Genomic DNA, 24,160 nt, shown 5'->3' on the forward strand with positions numbered 1-24,160 from the left:
CACTAGCCTCTTAGATCATTTTCGAGGGTTATCTTGGTTGTAAGGTGAGGGTTGTGTGAATCAATATGAAGGTCATGTGTGCATGGCAATTTGTCGGTGATTATTGATGGAAGCCAACAATTATTCTGTGCATACAATATAAAATCGATGGCGACTGAATAAAATTGCTGTCGGAGGAAGCGACTATTCTAGGCATACGGCAATGAACCGATGGCACTTGAATATAATCACTGGTAAGCACTGCAACTATTCTGCGCATACGACCGAAGTCGATAGCAGCTGAATAAAATTGCAGTCGGAGGAGAAGACTATTCTGGGTATACGGCAATAAACCGGTAACGCCTGAATAAAATCATCGAAGGTGTACAGTAACTATTCTGCGCATACGACAATATGTCGTTAGCAGCTGAATAAAATTGCTGTCGGAGGAAGAGTGATTACTCTGGGCATACGGCAATAAACCGATGGCTCCTGAATAGAATCACGTAGGGATACAACAACTACTCTGCGCATACAACACTTATGTTGCTAGCAGCTGAATAAAATTGTTGTAGAAGGTAGAGTGATTACTCTGGGCATACGGCAATAAACCGATAGCTCCTGAATAGAATCACGGTGTAAGATAACTACTCTGCGCATACGACAATGTGTCGATAGCAGCTGAATAGAGTTATCGATAAAAGAAAATAATAAATAAATTGTTCAAAAGATATGTTTATTGAAAGTAAATAAAATAATAAACGTGGTGCGTTGGTAGGTAGGTAGGTAGATAGGTAGATATATAGAAAGTGAGAGAATAGCTAGCTCTAGGCAAAAGCGATAGCTACGGATGTTATGACTTGTTACAGGCCGAACAAAGATGTTACTTGTTCGAGGCCTGACAAGAGAGTGAGCGAATGCTCGCTGAACGAAAGCTGGGTGACGAATGCTCCTGATACTCTCCAGGGCCCCCGTATTTATACGATTTGCGGGCCTGGCTGGAGTGGGATGGAAAAAGTAGGAGGTGTTGGAGAATTTGAATGTTTAAATTGGAGAGGCTGGAAAACCGTAGTTAGTAAAAATATGGGAGTTGGAAATTAGGATTGTAGGGAAGTTTTCCTTTCCAACGATACCTCATAATACATAATTAATTACAAAAATAGTTACAAAAATGATTATAAATAATAGTTCATACATTCCGCTATAATGTTACTTAGAAAAATGGTTAATTAATTCATGATATCAATATTAATGTTATAATATAATTGTAGCACACGTATATTTAGTTATGTAAAGATTAACAATTGTATAAATATCGTACGAATGAATATTAGTTGTAACTTGAGTTTGTAACTCAGAATTAACATTTAATTATACTAAATATATTTGTGCTTCAATGTACAAAATGGAAGATAATTATTTTACTTGAACTTAGATTAAGTAAATAGTTGTAATTGTTTAGTTAGCATAGAGTTATATAATGCATGACCGATAATAATTATTAGTTCTGACGCAACTTAAATATAACAAACAATCGCTAAAGGTAGATCATTAATTACTAAAAACCATTGATAATATTGATTTACACTAGGTTGTTTCGTAGTTAAGTTAATAATTAACACATCGTAGTGTAATAAGCCGACGGCTCTTGAGTCGGTTCGTTAACTAAGGAAGTAGTTGAGTCTGGTGTTGATTTACTCGTCTTAACAAATAGAATTTAATAATAATTATGGCTACATCGAGGCGTAGTTTGTTTAAGCGATATAGCCTAAAAGATTATTCATCAGAACTACATGTAAAAAGATCGAGCTTGTTCGATGTCGAAATCCGTTTTATCGGTGAACACATGGCTTCTGAGAAAGGTGTGAAAAGTAATAAACTCCAAAAATAGATGGAACGGTCGCTCGGCGCGTGAATAATACGCTCGAACTACAAGTTACAAGCTATGTACAAGTAAGACATCGAAATATATTTTTTTGATTTTAAATATGTATTTAGTTTGAATATTTCCACAATACGCCTTGTAGGACGGATCGGTACGTGCAGGCGCGTTAAGTCGGAGCGCGGAATTGGCGGGTTGCCTTGGCGTAGGCTATTCGTCGTAGGACGTTACAATACTATAAAAATTGAAATTTTGTATCTCAAGTGTTAAAAAAAAAGTATGTTACTTTCTCAATCGCTACTGAGCTGCTATCAATAGATATATCTACATGATTACAACCGTACAGTGATATAACATCACTACACGGTGATATGTACTCAGGTATAAATCTTTCACGCGGACGCGCGTTATATTCTGCACATCTCCCTCGACAGTAATCGACAGTTCCAAATCTGGTTTCAAGTACCGACGCGCGTCTCGTGCATGTAAACAAACATTGCAGGACTATTCGACAATTTTGAAGTGCTTCAATACGATATATAGGCAGGTTGCTATTGCTGCTACTGCTAATGAGCCACTCTGGCGCTTGTTGCTCGGTCATTAATTTTTGCCTCGTCGGATAAATCGATCGTTCAACTACGCCGCAGTTTCGAGTTATTATGCACCTGATCGGAAAGCGCGACAACAGCAGCAGTAGCAGTTCTGGCGCGGTTTTTCCGCAATCTCTCTGTTCTTCTTTCTCGCGTGCGCGCCACATACCCCATAAAGTCTCTTTCTCTCTAACGTTAGTATATATGCGTGCAGCCAGCGCTTGGAAGTCTTGCGCGAAACCTTCTGCATAATTAAACAACTTCAGCGATGAGAAAGTCAATGCGCCATTATGCAGCATGCAGCCACAATTGTTATAGTACTGCAACTATTTATACATCACGCTATCAGAAATGCGTGTCGCTTTTCTGTACTTCATTTTCTCGCTTTTTTCCTACTACTGCTTGTGCTTGTGCTTGTAGTTATAGTATACATTTTATTTTACATTGGGACTCACGGTTCAGGAGCTTGAGCAACGATTTCATGCAAATACAGGTGATGGATTTACAATTTACATTATAATATTTATTAAAGTCAGCAAGTGTGGGATATGAATGAGAAATGACAATCATGTAATTTAGGTCCGAGCTCGTATGATCAGCGTTAAATCATTTTTATTTAAACGAAAATGTATCACATGTGTGCATATGTACATACTGCATTGAAATATTATAAAATTTCCAAGCCATATCAAGATAAACGAGATGCATTTTGCAATATTACGACGAGCTGGGTTACGCTCATGCCATATCATTTTTTTTCTGCTCGTGCAGCAGACCAGTGCTTCTAGTTGAATATCCGCGTTCAAATGCGTAAAGATCGATACAGCATTTATGGATGCTAAAAATATAGAAGTTAATCAAAAATTTATACTTGCAGTTCAATGCAACACGTTCCGTGTATAGAATCTGCCACGGTACGTAAATGCGAGTTAACAAAAAAACTCGACTTTTTTGGGTACTGGAATTCGTATCGGTAAATTTGACGTGCGCGCGATTCGGATTGTTTTAATGTTAGATAACATAGGTGCGCGACTAAGTTACAAAATACGTCAACGTGAGCGCAAGCAAAGCACAAACTGCGGGGGTATTTACGACCTAGATTTTGACGCAGCGGCAAATGTACACATACACAATAATTTATGTATATTTATAAATATGCGTGAAAGTGTATGGGGGCGAGCTTGCAAGCTCGAGAGACTTATATTATGGATGGTGCGCTCACGGCAGTGGTAGTGGCGTGCGTACTACTATATAGACGCTTTATAATATTAATTGTCTTAAGGCTGTGCAAAAGCCGGTAGGGGTGTGCAGTTGCAGTTCTGCATTCAGCAGTCTACCGCACTACTGAGAGTAGAGAGAAAGAGAGAGAGAGAGAGAGAGATGCTTGGGAAAGTGACTTTATACGGAAGGAGAGCAAGAAAGACAATGAGACCGGGAATCATTCCTAAAAGCGTTGGGGCGCGAAACTCTATTTGCACAAAGTGTGCCGCCACTGCTGCTGCGAGCACACTTAAACTATACGCCGAGTTATAGCTTTGCGCGCGCATGCACGCTCATTCCCATGATTTAACTCTCACACACGCGCGCACACGAGTGCAATTTTACCGTCACGCTCTTTATATTTATATGCTATAATATGAGCAACTGACTCGTGTTTTCAATGAATATCAAGAAATTGAACTGCAAGTGCTTTGGAAACGTGTTTAATTCCTGTGACTCTCGTGTGATTCTCGATGAAATAATATACGCCTGCAATCACGAATCTAGGAAGAGAGATTTTAAACCCAACTTGACATTGCGAATGATATTTTGACTACGCAGATTATATAAGATGAATTTCTCAATCTTTTGAATCTCGCGTATAGCAAAATTAAACTTTTTGAGGGGTTGCAGAAACCATTCGTTTTATTGAACAAGATATGCGTAATGTCAACACAGATTTATTTTTCGATTTTTCAAAGTTAAGTCTAGTTTTAGATTCTCTTAATGCTCTATCGAAAAAGGGTCTTTTTAAAAAATTGTGAAAAAATTTGTGAAGCTAGTTTTTGAGCTATATTTATCAAGTTTAAAAAACATCTGTAATCCATACTTAAATTTAAATTATTAAATGAGTAAAAAAATTTACCAACGCTAAAATTGCGATTTACGTACTTTAAAATGGTGGGTTTTCATTATTTACGCTCTCAATAATGCAATTATCTTGAGCTTTCGAATAGAACTGCAGTAGAAAATTATGAACGAGGAGTTGAAGTACACTACATAATACATTTCATCTATTGATCTACATAGTTTTCGAATCAAGGAAATTTATACTTCAAAATATTTTGTAAACAATAACGCAGCATTGAATGAGATTTTTTCATAGTTCGTGGTTTGACTAAAATATTTTACATAACGTAAAGACAATTAAAAGCCTACAGTTCCGTTGTGCTCGTGATATATATTTTTTTCGTGGTGGTAACGAACATTATCATATTCCATTGCTCAAAATATTAGTACTATTTCTTTTGACTGGTTAAACGTGAAATTATCAATGTGTACGCAGCTCGATAAAGCTATACAAGAGGTCAGTGCAGTGCCTTAGCATTTATACTTACCATTCACGTTGAATCTCGCATCGTTACACCCTAATAGAGATGCCTAGGAGAATGACCGAGTGTACTCATTGCCCACGTCAGTATAAAGTATCCGTATATCTACGCTGTAGGAGTTTGTGTGCTGCTGGGAAGATGGTGCTGGACTGGGTTTGGTCGTCGCAGAAAAGCCGAGCGAATACTCGCATTCGTCTTGGCTCTCCTGCTTCCTTGGGACTTGCCTTTTGTTTGTTTCGTCTTTAATTTAGGTCAGAGATACATCTTGAATTTTTTGCTCGGTGATGGTTCTTTCGGTGGTGGTATTGTTGTATCATTTGTTGCTTGCACAGACTTGCTTTGATTATTTTCTTCATCGCACACCGTCTCTCGTAGAATAAGTTGATTTTTGCAAGATGCTGCGTCGTTGCTTCTTTTGAGAACTTTTATATGTATTTCACATAGCTAATATCACGAGGATTGTGGAATTAAGGGATTAACTTTTACGGCCAAGGTGCGCGCAGTGTGCGTGCGGTTATATGGTTTTGTGCTGTAGGATCGAATAGCTTACATTTATACGTCTCGAGCTGGTGATGGGATTGATGAGGACAGCGAAGTAGTAAAACGGAAAAAGAGAGAAAACCTGGAGGTTGTAAACAAAGTTTTTGTTTATACGAAACGGCAGAAAACAAGAATCGCCGCGCTGCGATTGTAATACGTAAACTCACTCGCTGAATATGTGCGCGTGTATGAGCTCTCCGGCTATATATTGAAAAATATCATACATAAAAGTTGCCTTGCGTTTTTCGCAGCATATATGGAGGGATTTTATATTTTTTCATTGGATTGCGTAAACAGCAGAGGAAACTTCAAACTCAGCCGTCTGACCGTATCCGGACCAGAACTACTAGGAAACTCTTTTTCATTCGGGCTTCGGTGCAATGCTGGCCACGCGCGCACGGCTTGAATTTTCAAGTATTATACCACTGCCAGTTCGTTGTAGTATACCGAGTTCTTCTGTGTACGTACCGTCTCGTTCCGCTGGAATAAAGATTTCGGTACGCCGCGGTGCATTTTCCTCGCAACAAGACGTGCGTACGCACGCGCACGCGTCTATTCGTACTCGTGAACATACACCGGGAAGAATCGAGACGGAAACGCTTTCTACCTCCAACTCCATCGCTCTCTCTCTCTCTCTCTTTCTCAGTTTTACGAAATGCTTAGAAATACATTGTCGCATTATATAAATCGTGACTTTCCAACCCCAAGTCCTGATGGGGGTCCGCCGTCACCTACAGCGTCGTCCGTCCACTCGTCGGCAACGATCTCGACGCAGCAACAGCAGCAGCCACCAGTGCCTCGATGGCCCTTGAAACCCGGAGTGCTTGTCCATATCAATCGCACCAACAGTATGCGCTCGGGTCTGAGTCCCAGACTTGGAAATGGCAGCATCAGCGCAGGCTTGCCATCTCCGCCCTTGTCGACGACCTCCTCTTCGTCGAGATTACGTTTATCCGGCGTTACCGGGGACTCCTCGACGACTCCTCTGACCGAATCGAGCAACGGAGGCCCGAGGCCATTTCGTCGAGCTATCAAAGATCCCGAGTCGCGTACTCGTCGACAGCGTCGGCGCGTCAACTGCGCAGCTAACGGCCATCAGAATGGCGCGATGCTGCAGCATCAGGATGAAGGTGTGCTTGCTCGTGCTAATCGCATCAGGGCGATATTTAGCGTACAATTAAAAGACACAGCCGACGGATTTCCAGGAATATCGCGCGGCAAAACAGGTAAGATTACATCGATTGGGTTCACACCATATGCGCAACGCTTTTGTACACACTTGACCTCTCGTGAATTCTCGCTCTGTATTTTCTGTATTATATTTCTAATTACTACCTAGCACTAGTTTCTGACGATTCTCATATTCTGTACGTTTTGCGTTCAAATCAAAAATGAACTGATCAGCAATGGGGACTGAAACAACAATGGGAAGTATTATATATAAAAGGCCCTATTTATTATTCAATTAAGAAACTATCTGTCTTTCATGTCTTATTTCAACTTATTATATTTGCCTTATTATACTCGATATGAATATGATATAAAAGTCTATTGTTAAATATTTCGAAGGTCCTTCTCTGCGCCAAAGACTTTTGTTTGGCGAACTAGAAAATTAATGTCTAGGCAAGAATAGCTCGCTTTTATTTTTCATTAATATTTTTATATCCTTTTACCTGTTCAGAGCAAGAAAGGAATATTTCTAAACAGGTTAAAAAGAGTCGGTCTTGCAAAGAAGAGCTCCCTCAGGCACTTGCAAGTTTCTTTTAATTAGCCGAGAGTTGAAATCAATACTGTAAAAGTATATAAAAACAGTTATATTTATAACTTTGGCAGATATGAGTGGAAAAATATGTAGGTATAGCCAAAGTTCACATCATAGGCATGTTTTTTCTGAGTCTTCGATGATGCGTTTGAGCAAAGATTGATTCAATTTTTTCAGCAGTTCTCTCTCGTTTTCTCTTTTGACTTTACGAGGCGCTCTGGCTTGAAGCGAGGTATACACAAGCAAACGACTTTCTCACAGTTGTACATAAAACTGCAAACGGTGGCCGCGTCTGCGACACTGGTGCTGCGCACGTGTGTACGTGTATGTGTATGCGTGTGTGTGGGTGTGTGTAAACGCGCAGAACTTTTCCATGGAGCCATGCGCACTCCGGGCCATATATCGACATGATAACCCTCTGGGGCATTGGCGGGCGCAGTATATAGAAGCTGCTGTTTCGTCCTCAGCTTATACGTATACACAGGCTTTATACACCTGCCAGAAGGAGAGTGAGAGCGCGCCTACCACCTCCCTGAGCGCTAGTTTGATTTCGCTCGAGCTATCTTTCTCTCTCGCCGCTCTACGAGGGCTGCTTCACGCTCTACTATCATTTTTCTTGCCGCCGCGCGACAGTTTAAAAAGTTTCACCGTTAGGACTCGTTATAACACTGCATACAGCCGACCTGTGTTTGTGCACACCCACACAACATTTCTGAGAAAGCGCGCTGTTTTTATTGAAAAAAAGAAATAGAGCGAGCGCCTCGTGCAAAAACGCGAAAGTGACAAACGAGCAGTTGTTCATCTTTTTTTCATCCACATAGTTTCCCCGGGCCCGACTGCGCCGTGCTTGTTTCGCTGTTTTTTGACAATCGACCGGATAAGTACTTCTTAATGAGCTCGTAATGAACTGATTGCCAGAGGATGCCGCCACCGCCATTTTCGCCTAATGTCTGCACACGTATATCTTTACTGCGTTTGCCTAGCAGAGAGAATTTTTGCCCGTGGTTTTGCGTCTAAAGTCATTCATGAAATATTGCATAAGTTGAAAGACTATTATTATAATGTATCATTCCAGAGTTATGTCAAATCAAAAATCACAAAATTTGTGAAAACATTGTGGAGATGTGACAATATTTTCTACTGCGCTATCGGTATATATTATATAAGATTTACGTGTGGATATACGAGGAATCCAAAGCATGTATCGAGCACTTTACAACCTCGTCGTCCCGGGCGAATGACGCTCGATCTTGCTTGCCTACGACTCTTTTTCGTACTTTATTTCTGCTCTTACCTAGCCATCCTCGACGAATGAACAACGCTCCTTTATTTTTTTTCTTCTCTTGGATGTTTTCTGGAGAGGAGCGTAACCAAGTTCGAGCGTCAAAGCTTTGCATTCCTGAGTCTTGGAAGATAGCGACGGTCGTTGAATTTTCATCTTCTCTTGCGCGTGGTATGAAAGAAAATTTCAGTGTCAGCATGTGATTTTTGAGTGAAACGAGATTCTTCTCCGAGACCACCGTGCCGCGAATAAAGAAATGACGAAATTTTGCGACATTTTGACCGAGTAAAATTAAAAAAATATATCCAGGAAAAAATAAGAGCTTTTGGAAAATCATCGCTTGTGACAACGAAGGAAATGCAGATCGTATATCAGTCATGTACTTTCTTTTCTTTTCTGTCTCTCTCTTTATCTTCATGACAAGCTCCAAAGGGGGGCTTTACGTATACATGTGGTGTAACATGTATGAAGGCGCAAGTTGAAAAATCATCTTTTCAGCTTTATTCCCTCATAAAATAGTAAGACAACTGTAACAATGCAATATCTGTATTTCCATGTAGCGCATTTCCAATTTCTCTCGCTCTCTCTCTTCTACCGTATAGGCGAGCTCCAGAATGTGCAGTAAGCACAAAGCCACAAAATTGCCTCTCCACCCATCTCTCTTTCTCTCTCTCTGCTCTCGTCTGGCGAATTCGCGTCCTCTGCACACTTTCTATAAATCCATTTTCGATATCAGAGCTCGCGACATGTACAGTTGTGTGTATGTGTGTGCTGGTGCGCATGCAGGTACTACATACACGTGTTCATATTACGCGTACATGCGCAAGTCAAAGCCTCGCTTGCTGCAGCGCGACGGAATCTCATCGGTCCCTCTCTCTGCAAGGGCTTATACATATACAGCAACGAAGCGAGCAACTATTGCGTCGTGACCCTTGCGGTCTACAAATGTATGCGTAATTGTTACGTACTTTATATTATACTTGCCTGCCTGCCTACCAGACGCATACCGAATCATCGTATGCATGCTTGTAAATACTACATACATTTCTTGTATATATACAATAATATGAACTGTGCAATGGGTATACGAATATGCATGTGTATGTGTGTGTATATGTGACATAAAGCTGTGACGTACAAGAGAATAGCACCCCGACGAAGCGAGTATCAGCAGCAGCAGCAACAGCAACGGCAGCAACATAAGCAAAAGCAGAGCTCGCCACAAACTAAGCTTGGCCAGACCAGGAACAATGCAGCCGCCACCACCTCGTCCAACTCAACCTCGTCGTCCTCATCTGCGTCTCGTAAGCGCAAAAAGCCTGGAGCAGGTACGTATACTGCCATGCACGAGCCTGTGTCCGATCGGCCATCGACGGTATATCCATATACTGCAAGGTGTATACATCATGCCGTGCTTTGCTGCCAGCTTTTTCGTTCTATTTTTGTTTTTGTTTTTATGTATATTTGCTTTTGATGCACACGTGCACCTCCGCTACTTTCCTTTCAATTCTCTAGATATATTTATGAACGTACACATGCACGCACCAAGCGAATATACGTATATAGTTGGACATTTAACGTATAGGTTACACGAGCGGCCCATGGGAGTGCGCTGGGCAATTGTTGCACTCGCCTGGTCACGACGTACTGCTTCGCCTGGAATTATTTATTGACAACGATTTTCCAGCCGAGCGTATAACCCAACCTTCTCTCTCGCTCTTCCTCTTTGCTTGTTTTCTCTATCTCCTTCGTGTATGCGAATATAATATAAAACAACTGGCTTTGTGCAGAAATAATCAAAGTCACTCGTAGAAATAATAATTTTCCGCTGACAGTGTCAAAAAATTCACGTGACACGTGAAGCTGATCCTTGCACGAGAAATTGCTCGAAAACTTTTTTTTGCCCGTAAACGTTGTATATGTTTACGGTATGCATTTTTCACGAGCAAAAATTTGTGTAGCTCTACGCGCGGCAGATTCTAACTAACTATGGTGGATGAAACAGAATCAAGTATGCGACTGTACATGTTCTATGCAATGCTGCTATGTCACGCCGGACACAGTAATATTTCAAGCGACGATATGTCGCAAATGTACGGCACTAACTTGGTGATGGTTAGAAAAATTATTAAAACAATACAAAGTAGTAATTGTATATATTATGGATATTATGTGACCCGTTATAAAGTTGAATCAGAGAAACAATAAGACTGCAACTTGGGTCGAAATCTACGATGAACAGCTATGAAACACTACTTGAAAAATAGTTTCTTTAATTGTCTCGCTTCTCTCGGCTCTTGACGTGGTTGCCTAAGAAATACCTCTATAAGAGTGGCTCTAATCTGAGAGAAGGAGAAAAACTCATTTTCAACGAGATAATGATGATGATAGCGTTGATGAACGAATATAAATTATTCCTCTTTCGAGCTTTTAGAAAATTAATGAGAATGTAATTTACAATAATTGCAGATCCCAGTCAAGCGGTAAATAGCAATCACATGGACAGCATTTCGGAGGGTTTGTCCGAGCCAGAGACAAAAACTTTTTACGAAAATTTGCCCTTCCACGGGATTCAGTCGCCGCCGAATAAGGTAAACTTCTTCTCTCTTTCTCTCTTTCACGTCTTCGTCACACAACATCGCGCGTACGTATTATTCTGCACGGCTTTTTTCTTTTTTGCTCTTTTTCGCAAGATATACTGTAATGTATACATTAAATTTTGTACATTGTGTGATATGGAGTGTGCACGTGTTTTGTTTAATTTACGATACGACTTTGTGTCTTGTTTTTAGGAGACTATGCGTGCTACCTTTAAAAAATTATGGGCGGCATAATTCATACCGACCCTTTTTTAAATATCCTAATATAATACAAAGAGTACTCAGAGTCAAGTGTATGATCCTAGCTCGTCTTCGGTCTGGGAACCTATTGTATGGTTAATCTGTATAAAGTATACAGGGATGTAGCTAAAAGTCGATTTCCCTCTTTAGCCTTGTGAATGCTACAGACTTTTATTCCCTTTTTTCTTCGTAAATTGACTTTGATTATGAATCTGGTTTTAAAGTCTGCAAGCTAAGTACTATAGTAAAGGCATTATTTAGAGGTGAGAAATGTATTTTTTCAAAGATTTACGCGAAAGAAAAATCCGGAAACGCGAACTAGCGGCTAAAAATTGATCAACGTTCTCAACCATCAATATCGGCGGATTTTCGGGGTGATTTTTCCGAGTATTAAGCTGAGTGCAAAAAAAAAATTTAACGACGTTATCCATGAAAAATTTTAAAATCGAGTGAAGTAAAACTGATATAAGCGAGCGCGAGCTGGTTAGGAACAGTGAAAATATGAACTATACGATATCAGAGCGATTGAAAGTGAGGCTCAAGGTGGGCGAAAAAATTGCTGGCGCACGAGCAAAGATGGAGACAATCAGCTCGGAAAAGCAGATCTAAACTGCGTGAATGTACGCGCCGAGCAGAGTACATGTTATACTGTATGCTATGCCTATACTATGGCCACTTTCAGTTCAACGATCGTTCGACAATTCGAGTTAACGCCCCACATAAGTTCTAGGCGCGCGTTCTACTCGCGACTCGTTCAATCCTTGGAGGGGGCAAGCGCGCAAAAAAAAAGTTGAAGAAAATCCTGAAAACTCGGCGCGCCAGTACGTGTGTGTGTGTGTTACTGTGTGCGTGTGTGCGAGCCGTAGCGGCTGTTCTCGCTCGCTCTCGCTTGGTCTTTCTTTCTCTAGGTATATAAGTCCTCGAGACTGCGCTCAGTCGTAAAAGGTCTCGATTACCAACTGGCATTTATACTTGGCTCACTGCTGTATATAGAAAGAGTACATGTACTTTAACCCACACCCACGCTGATACACACACGCTCGCACGTACGGAGCGCAGCGGGCTTGGTGTGTGCTTCTCGAGGAAAAGAAAAAAAAGCAGCTGTGCTCGACGAGCGAGGATCGATTTCAGTTCAGAAAGAGAAAGAATGAGAGAACGAATGAGGGACTGAGTACTTTTGCTACTATATACATACATAAAAATATGTTGGATTTTTAGCTAAGTGGCTTCACTCAACCTGCCTAGTACACTTAACTGCAAATCTCATCTAAATGTCGACTACCTCGTAGTTTTACCCCTTTCTTCTTACTCCTATAAGTTCACGTATACAAGTGCCTCGTCTGTGCATACCCACACTCACACGCGCGCGCTTATGGACATTTTTTTAAACCCCCAAGACTTATATTTTTCGTGATACTAGGGGGAAAATTTTTTCTAGCGCTTTCTCTTCTCCTTATAATTCTCGTCTTTTTCTGTCTCATTTTTAGCTGTAAAACATGTAAAATGTTGGAGTTTTATGCGGAACTTGTGCTAAAGTCCTTTTAATTTTGAGAAACTTGCTGAAAACTTTTTTGCCGAAACCATTGTGAAGCCCGACTACGTTGTATCATTCAACTTTTATATATACATATTCAAATCGAATATGTACCTTTTATGTAACTTATATACGTATGCACTTGAATCTACAAAGATGAACGTATTTTTCATGCGCCATCTTCATTAGCTACTCACATTATATATCCTTTTGAAAACGATTTAATTTTATCACTCGCGAAATAATTCATCTCTATCTATGACTGGTTAAGAATTCATCTCATTATATTTATTGTTGGAAAGTTTGTCCTCATAAAAAATGTTATTTATTCTAGTGTAAATCATCGAGCGTCTCTTTCGCGGACAAAAGAGTCACAATAATAATCGAGCATCAACTTTGTAATGAAAAAAAAAAATAAAAAATAAAAAATGAAAAGAAGAAAAGGAAAAACTCCAATCACGTTGCTCGCGCATTTGCAATCCATCGACAAGACAATCCCTGCGCCTCCACCTCATATATAATCCTTTTCCTCTCTTCAGTACTACACTCGTAAGCGCGTCTACTGTGAATAAAATCCCTTCGCCCATGCCTCGACGGGTGGTTCTTTAATTCGGTGCGCGCAGGGGAGTCATGATAAACGAGGGTCGGTCGTCGTCGACGTATAATACACATATCCCATGCCATGTACACATACAGAGCATTGGAATCTCTCTCTCTCTCTCTCTCTCTCTCTCTCTCTCTTTCTCTTTCGCTCGCTCGCTCGCTGTTGCCTACATGTATAGCAACACTCAGACGTTCTTCTTCCGCACGCAACACTGCGAATCCACGCAGGGTATAGCATGTATACGCGGGGTGCGGCCTGCTCAGCGATCTTTTTTTTTCATTCTTTCAGTCTTACTTCAATTAGTGGGATATCGCATTGTTTTTCTCCCACTTAAGCGCTCGAGTAGTAGTACACGCGGAAGCTAATTGAAGGGCTCTGTGCCGCACCCAAGCATTGATAAGGTTATAAACATATGCATCTATATAGACAGGCAGCTTGCGCATGTACGTATACATGAGCAAGCGTGTTATGCATATGCAGGGTTTATACAAATTAACCTTGCACGTACAGAAAGAGATCTTTTTCTTTATGTGACGTGATGGATGGATTTTAATTCGTTACTGTTACCGCTTCGGCATATGCCGTTATTTCAATTATGTATATGTATCCAAAAAAATGAAAAATTGTGCCCTTTCTTTAAATTCGTTTTAGGCACGAACATATTGTTTCAAGAATCTGGAACTGAATGAGACAATTAGAAAAAAGGTCTACTCTGCATTTTTACTTCAACTTTTTTTCTCCTATTGTAAGAGGAAAAAATCGATAATCCAAGTCTTTGCATTTTTTACCGCATAAAATACGGATCGAGAAAAATAATTGATTGATAGTTCATTGATTAAATCTTTAGGGCACAGTAGCATCAGGTTTACTGAGAAAATATACATAAGAAAGTTTCGAGCTTTATTTTATTCTATTTAAACAATATCATAAAAAAACAAAAAGCTGAAAACTTATTACACGTTTTGGCCTTTTTTTTATTCTTCATTCAAAAACCCTAACAACGGAGAGGTAAAAGAAAAAACTTTTAGCTCGGCATATTATATATGCTTTTACACTCGAAAAGAGGATAGGGTAGGAGCTGGGAGTTTGAGAGTTTATGAAAACGACGTTTAAAATCGATTAGTGGCACTAATTACTATTTCAACTTAATTAGGTAGAATAAAAAAAGTCGATGCTCGCAAAGACGTGATAAATCTACCAAAGATTTGTCACATTTACGGACACCTGCTTAATTGCTTCATTTTTTATGCGCGTACGTATTACCGAACTCTGTGGACTTTACGTTAATACAATTTTCAATACCTGCGTGGGTGAATGTGCAGAGTAAAACCGTGGCCTGCACCTTATTCAAAAGTCTCGAGTGTATACAAGGTAGCTTGGTACGCTTGTGCAGATCTTCAGCTGCAAAAGTGTAGAAGAAGCAGTAGCAGAGATGGAGAGGAAGAAAGAGAGATAGACAGTTGAGAGGGCAGTTGCAACATATGGGTATATATACACGGGGGTCATGCAGTGTCGGGTACTTCATTCGGATGCCAGAACACTAGTCGCTCAAGCGAGTAGCTTTAAACCACGGAAGAACGCAGCGCAGGTATAACGTACGCAGCGTATAGCCTCATGACATAGCCCTCAGGGAACACTTCTTTTTCTTTTTCTCCCCCTCATTCTCACTCCTCTGTGTCACCCCGCTCTCATCTACCTCCTTCTCCACCTCCTCTCGGCTTTTTTTTTCTCTGTCGCAACTCTTTTAACTAACCATCTACTGCTGTGTTGCGCACCCATTTTCGCATAGCTTTTTTTCATCACTTCATATATTGTAAGCAACGGTTAGTGCTGAAATGTTTTTTTCCCATCCGGCAAACGCCATCTATATGTGTGTTTGGTTTTTCTAAGCGACTTGACCTACATTCCGTTCGACGCGCTTCGATGATTTTTTGAAATGCTGCCGTAACGTAGTTAATTTAGATGTTCCGCCCTGACAGGGTGCGAGCAAACGCGAAGCCAGGCCAGAGGCATGAAATTTTTTTCGGCATGAATTAGGCCAGGAATCTATCGTGATTACTCGCGAGAAAAGAGCAAGATTAATGGGAAAATTTCGTGACTATGATATGAATGGGATACCGCAACCTCCGTACGATTCTTCATCTTTCTCTCACTTTCTACTTCCTTTCTCTCTGGGTATCCTCTTTTTTCGCGCGCGAACACATGGTGGTGCCGTTGCAGAGACTCTGCGCACCAAATTTACCGGATAAATCTGTCGAGCTAGAAATTTCATTATTTTTTTTTCACGCGTTCGCATCGTCCAACGCTATAAACGGGCTTATATAGAGAAAAATATGCTGCGAAGCGTACATATTTTTCCTCGAAACCTTTATCATCATCCAGTATTAGTGGAAATTTTTGAATTCAATAATTAGGTGACTGGAGAGGCAGGACGTCAATATTTCAGAAAAGCTTTTACACTTGGCCAAGTTCGTTAATAATTAGTTAAATAACAATAAAATAGTCGAGCCTCATTTAAAGAGTCAATTATCTCGCGGCCGAGTGCATGATGAATATTCTGAATTCACATGGTCTGGGCACATGAGTAGCGTAATTAAAGTTTATTTTTCGAAACTAAAAAGAATCATCTAGTCCGTTGGAGACCCGATTTATTGCCTTAACAGACGAGAAATTTCAAATATCAAATGCCTCTTTCCAACTAGTGAAGCAAACGGTCTCGAGAATAGAATTTTAGCTCGTTCTTATTTAAGGCACTTGTATACGTTTTCTTCTCCACGTATACAGGCACACATACACATATATTCGTACACACCGACGTCCAAAGCCAATCTTCATTGTTCGAACCATTGAAACGGGTAGACATTTTCGTGGCGGTCACCGTCGCGTCTTTGTATTTGTGTATACATATATAGAACCGTAGGAAAGACATGGAAACTCGACTGCAGTCTATATTCTCGAGACTAGTCGCACACAAAGCCAAGCAACCAGATTTTCACGAAGCAGCACATGAGCTATAGGTCAAACGTAGGATGGGTAAATCCTATGAAGTCGCGTCAAAGCACACAATGGAATAAGCAGTGGAAAATAGAAACAAGAATTAAGCCCAGTCACAGAATAAATCCTGCTGCATTGCACAGGCACTGCACCCCAATCTCTCTGCCTCTCTCTCTCTCTCTCTCTCTCTCTCTTTCTCTCCTCTCACGCTGGTCAAAGTTTTGAAAATTATTTTCCTCTTTTGCGCTGCTTGTATTGTATATAGTGCCTAACAAACAAATCCCACTATACATGTGAAAAGCTGGTTAGAATTTCCATCGTGTAATTCTTCGACTGCTAATATCTCATCTTTGCCAACAGCGTATGTAAATAAAAGCTCTAAAAATATAAAACGATCAAGTTAGTTGTTTTAATTGCTAACTTTTCTTGAAATTTGGCTTTTTTTACCTCCACTGGAAAAAAAGTTAAAGTCTCATTGTATCCGCTCATCTATTCATTCAACTATCAAATCCATAAAAGTTGATGTATTTTTCAACGGCATCCATACGTGAATAAAACGTGCGGAGCTTGCACGTAGCGACGCGATTGACAATTTCACTGCGGGAGGAAAGCACATTTATTTCCTATAAGTAAAAGACTCGTCTATCTATTTCTAAACGCAAATGTACGCCTGGTTTTTTCAGCCAAACCGAACGCAGCTCCATAGAAAACACACAGAGACAGACGCGAGCGCGTACGTGTGAACACGTACAGAGATTCGATCGCTCGGCTCACTCGCTGTGTGCAGCTACTTTCGCGTATTCATGCGCGTAGAATTGCACTTTCGCTCGCGCTTGGCACCGCAGACTGAGAGAGATGACGACGTTGTCGATGCCGTGTTCGCGCGCGTTATATACCTACCGACGAATTCATCTCTTTCTCGGCTGCGTCGTGCATACAAGAGGCTGCAGACACATCATAGGTATACATCCTCGGTTCCTAGATGCTTCCCCATGGGAATTCGCACAAATACACATTCGTGCTACTCGTCATTCTTCTTCTGCATTATATTGTATATACACATTCGTTCCCGGGCGTGCGTGCGTGTGCGAAATAACTCGAATGTAGAAACAAGCGCAGATTGCCCCAGCTTTGACAGAAATGCATAACAAGCAATATCGGCCTCTGTGTCTGTGTATGTGTGTATGTGTGTACGTGTGCGCCTCTAGCAACAGTGCGAGAGGCGCCCTGTTAACTCCGTACCCGCCACCCTATAGCTTTGCGCGTCGCGTCTCGGCTCTGAACTGCTCCCCATCTGGCTATATATTTTATACTACTATATACGTACGCGCTGTACATACACATTGACTCTAGTGAGTACATAAGAGGCAAGTTTGTACACGCCTACTTTCTACGCGACATACATATTGAAAAATATGAATATTATGTAAAAAATATTGAAAAACTAAGGAATATAGTAATATGTGGGTACGCGCATTACCTACCAAAAGCAAGGCACAAAGTATTTACGAGTTTTTTTTTCATAGCTTTATATGTATGTATTGCATGCTTTTAATGTGTTCTTGTGCGTTATGCTTGCAATTTTGAATTCAAGTTATGCGCCAATTGTGAAAGGATTACACAGGTACTGTATAGTAGATTAAGGCTTTTCCAGTTCGCCTCAAACCTGCTGCGCCCTCGTAATATTAAAAATAGTAAAAATTTATTGTACGTAATATCACCCCTTGTCTAATGATGCTCATAGTAGAGAAAAGCTCGAGCCAATCGCAATAATAGCCGCTTAAAACAAAAAACTCTTACTTTACAAAAAGCCTATCTCCTTTTTTTCAAGCTGAATGCTTAAAAAGAATTGCTTTTTCTGTGCGTCGAGACATTCCCTTAAAAAACTCGCAGTGCTTACAACGATCGCGCCACTTTTTCATCCCCGCGTATAAACGCACAAATGCGTGGAATGCCATTACGATCGCGACTGTTTTCTTTTTCTCCCCTGGTCTCTTCTCTCTGAATTTGCGTAGTAAACGTGTGTAAGCGAACCGTGAGCATATATTCGATCCAATTAATTGTTGTTTTTTTTTCTGGTCCAAACTCGACGCTTTTGTCACGAGGTACGTTACGGCTATGCATCCACACTGGAGCCTGCGAAATGGTAATGCACATTCGTGTTTATCATTCCGCGGTTGAGTGCTTTTTTTTTATTTATTTTACCGAATGCGAGGGATGATACGCGCAAATTCTCGTCGATCGTTGTTTATTCCGCTGTTTTTCAATACGAAAATAACTCAATTCACAACCTTTTGGTACTTCAATGACTATGTGGCTCGAAAGTCAAAGGATTAATTTCTTTTTCTCTTAAAATGTCGGAACTTATAACTAATAATCTCGAGCAATGCGGGACCTTTTCATTGAACACGCCACTTGCATGAGAGGTGCGTGCGTGATCAGTAAGACCATATTACGAGGCAGCCAAGCAAATACTTTGCCTATATAAATCGTGTTTTCAACAAAATCAGGCCGAAACTTCGTCGACCGAACTACTGGCGAAAGTTGCGCAAAATCACATACACACCCTCCAACTAAATATCTATTATATTATACGGCAAGGCTCGAGCTTTGGAAAATTCATCGCGCCCTACTTAGCCTGCCCAGGAGCATCGATACTACGTGAGAAGTTAACTCGCGTGCGTGACTAGCTAATTAATCGCGCGATAGCACGAGTATGTGTGGGTGCTGTATGTATTTTATAATATCGAATTTCCGCGCGATATGTGTTGAAAGTTCGTTTTGGGCTCGTCAGAATATTTCAGTCGTGCATGCGAGCTCCAGCCAAGTTTGGCTCGAATTGACAGAATTCTTGGCTTTGGGGCGTTCACATAAGGACCTTCAACTTTAGCTCAGCAATGCTCTGAAAAGCAAGAAAAAGTCGTTAAACTTATAAGTCGCTCGATGGAAAGTTTTTTGTCGCGTTCGAATTACAAGATTCAATCGATACGCTCGGTGTTGGGTACTTTTAAAACTAGCGATCGTCAAGTAAATCGTCCAGATATCTCGATGCGCTGAAATACAACAGGGGACAATTGCAGGTGTCGTTGCAGCTCTCGTCTCTGCCGTTTTTGTCGCATCACAGCTGTAGCGCGTTCGCCCTGCACTCGGAGACGACCTTGCTGAGCTTGTCGACTTCGGCGTGCTCCTCGCGAGCCGCCAGCATCTGCGGCGGGGCCAGCAGCGGCTACGAATCCTCGACGGTGGCAGCTGCGGCGGCTGCGGCGGCGGCGGCTGCGGCTCTGGCGCGGAGCCACCTGGGCCCTCATCTGAGCGAGCACAACATGCCTCGAGGCAACTCACCCGAGCCCCGCTACAACAGCCTGAAGCCTCGCCGAAGAAAAGAGCTTCACCAGCAGCAGCACCAGCGCCACCAGCAGTTCTACTCGCTGAGGCTCTGCCGCAAGCATCAGGGCCGGCCTCGGCTCGAGCGCAATTACCAACTCTACGCCATACCGATCTACCGTTCGGGCTCGTGTCCCCACGGGAAAAGCCTCAGCGCCACGAGTAGTCTGAATACTAGTCTCGATTGTATCACCCCGACCTCGACGCTCTCGCTCAAGTCGTCGAGCAGCCACCGCAACGTTAAGCTGGCCATAGAGGCGCCGTCTGCGGACAGCGCGGCCAGGAGGGATCGGGAATTGCAGCAAACGCCTCCGCCGGTTCCGGAGCCCCGACGCACAAAGAACACCGACCCGAAGGAGCACACCTACCAGAACGTACCGTCGCCCGTGTACCCCTCCAATCAGGACATTCCCGCGGAAATAAAGGTTTGTAGTCGAGCGATCCTGATTCGGAAGGTAGCGGCTCTCCAGCCGAGACTACATGAGCAGCTTGGCATTCCGACACTTGAAACTATTCGGCACTTTCTCTTGCCGCGTCCTGCGAGCTTTACCTCGAGTACGCGTGCCTGATAGCTACGACGTGAAATTAATAGTGGCGCGCATCTGCTTTACTTTACCGCGCGTTACTCCGCTGATTCCCTATATTTGCTCGTATTGCCGGATGGAAAAGCGTATATCACGGTTCGTTTCGGAGGCGACACGACAAAAGTCGAGGAATATTTCGAGATTGTCGACTGTGTCTCTCTTGTTGCTAAGGAGCATACTGAGCTCGCGGCTTACGTTCGCTCGAGTGTTCGGGCTCGTATAAGCCGCGAGCTATAACAACGTGCGTCGTGCGAGCTACGCTATACCCTACCAACATATTATAATATATAGCTTGGCTTTCAGCGCGGGCGAAGCTGTAATAATGGAACTGCTTCGGCTCACATATATGATAGGTGCACCGATACGAGCTCGTGACTCGTTGCTTTATCACTCGCTTGATACGTGCCTGCGTACGCGGCGTACACGTACACGTATATATATTGTGCGCGAGACGCAGCTTCGTTCGGATTATGTCGAGCGCGAATGGCAATTTCAGTACGTATACATGTAGCGTGGGTGTGTGCGGGGCGACCTCGTCGAACTCGTCGCGCTCGCTAGCGTCCGTCAACTGCATCATCCCGTGACCCCGCACAAAAGTTGGTTCATATACGTGCGCGCTCTCGCATTGACCAGAATGAAAAAGCGAACTCGCACCCACCGAGTTTTACTACTATTTTTGCACTTGCACTTTATACATCGAGCAATTCTTTGCCAACGCCTTGCCATAATTTTATTTTCATCTTCGCCGCTCGTTTTATCGTATACCTTTCCCTCAAAGAGCCAAAACGAAATGGTAAAATAGTTCATGACGCATTTTCGTGTTTTGATACGAGGAATATGAAATGAAACGCTTCATAATACCAGGCATTCTGTACTCGAGGGGAGCAAGAGAAGTCGATAATTTATGTTACAAGTGTCGGAGCTGGCAGTTTTTTACAGTGTAATGTCTCTGCGTCTAATATTTTTTCTCACCTTCTCTCTCATTCTTCTCATGCTATATAAAATCCGATTGGCAAGATATACATTGTATTACGAAATCTAATTTCTCGTGTCTCTTCATCAGGATATACTTTTATAATTGCTAAACTTTTTGCACTCGGTCGAACATGCGTATACGATGCACGTCTCGATGTGCGAACTCGCATTCGTTACGATTATACATATGGGCGACCGATTCACGTCAACTTTTTGAACCGCGTGCGTGGTCGCAGTGTTATTTGAAGAGTCGCATAGTGCGCGCAGAGTACTCGCGAGTGCATACTCGATATCAAAATGAAATGTTTACAGGCCGAGCTTGTTTCCGCCCCCAGAGCGAATAACATGAATACATGTATAGATTTCACTTTATCTCTTCTTTCTCTCACTACATACGTATCGAATCTTTTTTATAATTATATATACACACTCACGTGTGCATACCAGTGCAAGTTTACATTCGATACTGTAACGAACGCGCTTGCGTGCATATATCGAGGAAAAATCTGAACTGTGCCGAGGATTATATTTTGCGCCATAGCGTACGCACCTTACCGTGTACGTATCCGCTCGTTTCTCCGGCACACATTCTAGCTAGCACAGATACATCTTCTGATAAGTACGGAATATTTGCTTTATAAAGTTTTTTCCAGCTAGATCGCGTGCAAAACAAAGCATTTTTTCACTTTTGTTTGTGCTATGATTTTTCCTCACAAGCGCAACTTGTTCCTCTTTTTATTCGCCGCATTTCTCTCTCTCTCTTTTTTTTCTTTCGATATTTGTTTATACTAGAAGCTCGGCGAAAAATCTCGGCCCGGCAGTGTGCAGAGTCGAGCTGAAGCTCGCGATGCTAACTGTCGAAACAAAGGCATTCATCAGTGTTTCCAGCGTGCGCGTGTATACACCGACGTGGCCGCTCCTGATGCTTTTTTGCCACTCTATACCCTTGCCTTGGTAACTTGCAAACTTTTGAAACCAGATATATCTTGTTTCGAAAAACTCTGCCTTACTCTTTCTCTCTAGCTCTCTTCTTTTTTTCTCATTCTGTCCATTTCTACGTGCAAACCATCTGAAAATTCGTTGCAGACTTATTAGTTTCGATAAATAGACATGTTGGGCGCAACCGATCTATCTTCCAACCTGAATTTTTAAAGCTTCGCACGCCAATGCAAGTTTACACAATCTAAATAATATCGATCAATGTTTGTTAATAATTTAGATGTAGCTCGGGAGGCGTCACGAGCTCAACTAATGCATTCCACGTGCACCCTGTCTGCCAGACAAAAGAAGGCCACATTTGCCTCGAAACGAGCATAAACCAAAAATAATATCCGTAGATGTTTGACTACGCAAACGCTCGGAGTATGTAATATATACAGTATCAGATGTACGCAAAAGCTCACGCATGTTCCATTAATATAAAGCACGTGTGAACTGCTAGCGGCCTATTGTATTTAGTTGCGGATGTCGCCGTATCGAGCACTGCAGAGCTTTCATATACGCGAGCAAGGCTTTGCGTGCGCCAAGATCTACAGCTTGTAAATATACCGTCAGACTACAGCTACTGAAGCATCAAGTAAGTTTACTCGTATCATTTATTTTACTTATTCTTTCTTCGTATATCAACCAACACACACGTTATTATATTTATGAACATGTAAACGAAAGTATAAAAGTTATATTTTTATATTATTATCACGAATAGCTGTAATTCGTATCTGTAGACTTGTATACATAAAGCTTGTAGATATCGAGTATGGCTGAGCGTAACTCATGTCGCATGCTTAGATACAATCAACGTTTTATAGAAAAGCAACATTTATTATGTATTCGTTCAACTGCGTATTGTCTCTGTGTATCACAAACTTACATCATTATTGATTGATGTATTTATGCAACAGTAGTAACTTTGATTGTTTTAGTGGTCTTTACAACTTCCACACGGTAAAAGTTTAATAAATATGTGAGCCAAGAGAAAATAAAAGTCTCAAGCTTTACGGCGAAAAAAAATTTTTTTTTGTATCGACGCCTCCTAGTGGCATAATGTTGCTTTGAAACTTGATTTTGCATATAGTGCAACTTCGTCACTCGATTCAACATGATGCTGCTTCGGCGTTCTATTCAGCAGCAAAATTAATCAATGATACAACATCGAACTACGCAGTTTTTGGAAGTAGTATATATCGATGCACGATATATCGTAGACTTCGATTAAATCACGCCCAAATAAGTTACAGTAGCTGAATAGAGTGCCGAAGCAGCATCATGTTGAATCGAGCGTCGAAACTGCACCATGCCTTTGCGAGCTTTGAAGTAAAATTATACCGCTAGGAAGCATCGACATATGCTCAATATTTTTAATTAAAGAAACTGCGGGGCCTATTGATTTTACAAGATTCTCAACCTTGAGACAAAATAGAAATAAATTATTGCACATTTCTTAATACTTAAAAATGTTTAATATACGTGCAAGTATAAATGCTCACTTCTATAAGCAGTGGATAATTAATTTAGTTTTCTTTGGATTATCGCGTACGGTAACAGGATGAAAAATAATTCAAAACTATCCATGGGGACGCGTGAACAAGGGTATAACTTACTATCAGTGCAGGCACCAAT

At 41.5% G+C, this 24,160-nt stretch overlaps 1 protein-coding gene across 1 annotated transcript in view; it reads left to right on the forward strand.

The window, feature by feature from the left end:
- Positions 1-24,160, forward strand: part of LOC106648121 — a 131,616-nt gene that overhangs the window by 106,315 nt on the left and 1,141 nt on the right. The window contains exons 18-22 of the mRNA XM_023458307.1: positions 6,291-6,808; positions 9,754-9,790; positions 9,872-9,954; positions 11,096-11,217; positions 19,691-20,407. Of these exons, the coding sequence (XP_023314075.1) occupies positions 6,291-6,808; positions 9,754-9,790; positions 9,872-9,954; positions 11,096-11,217; positions 19,691-20,407 (1,477 nt within the window). The remainder of the gene's footprint in view (positions 1-6,290; positions 6,809-9,753; positions 9,791-9,871; positions 9,955-11,095; positions 11,218-19,690; positions 20,408-24,160) is intronic.

Source organism: Trichogramma pretiosum, unplaced genomic scaffold (assembly GCF_000599845.2).
Source record: "Trichogramma pretiosum strain Unisexual culture from Peru unplaced genomic scaffold, Tpre_2.0 scaffold48, whole genome shotgun sequence".
In the NCBI taxonomy this organism is placed as follows: domain Eukaryota; kingdom Metazoa; phylum Arthropoda; class Insecta; order Hymenoptera; family Trichogrammatidae; genus Trichogramma; species Trichogramma pretiosum.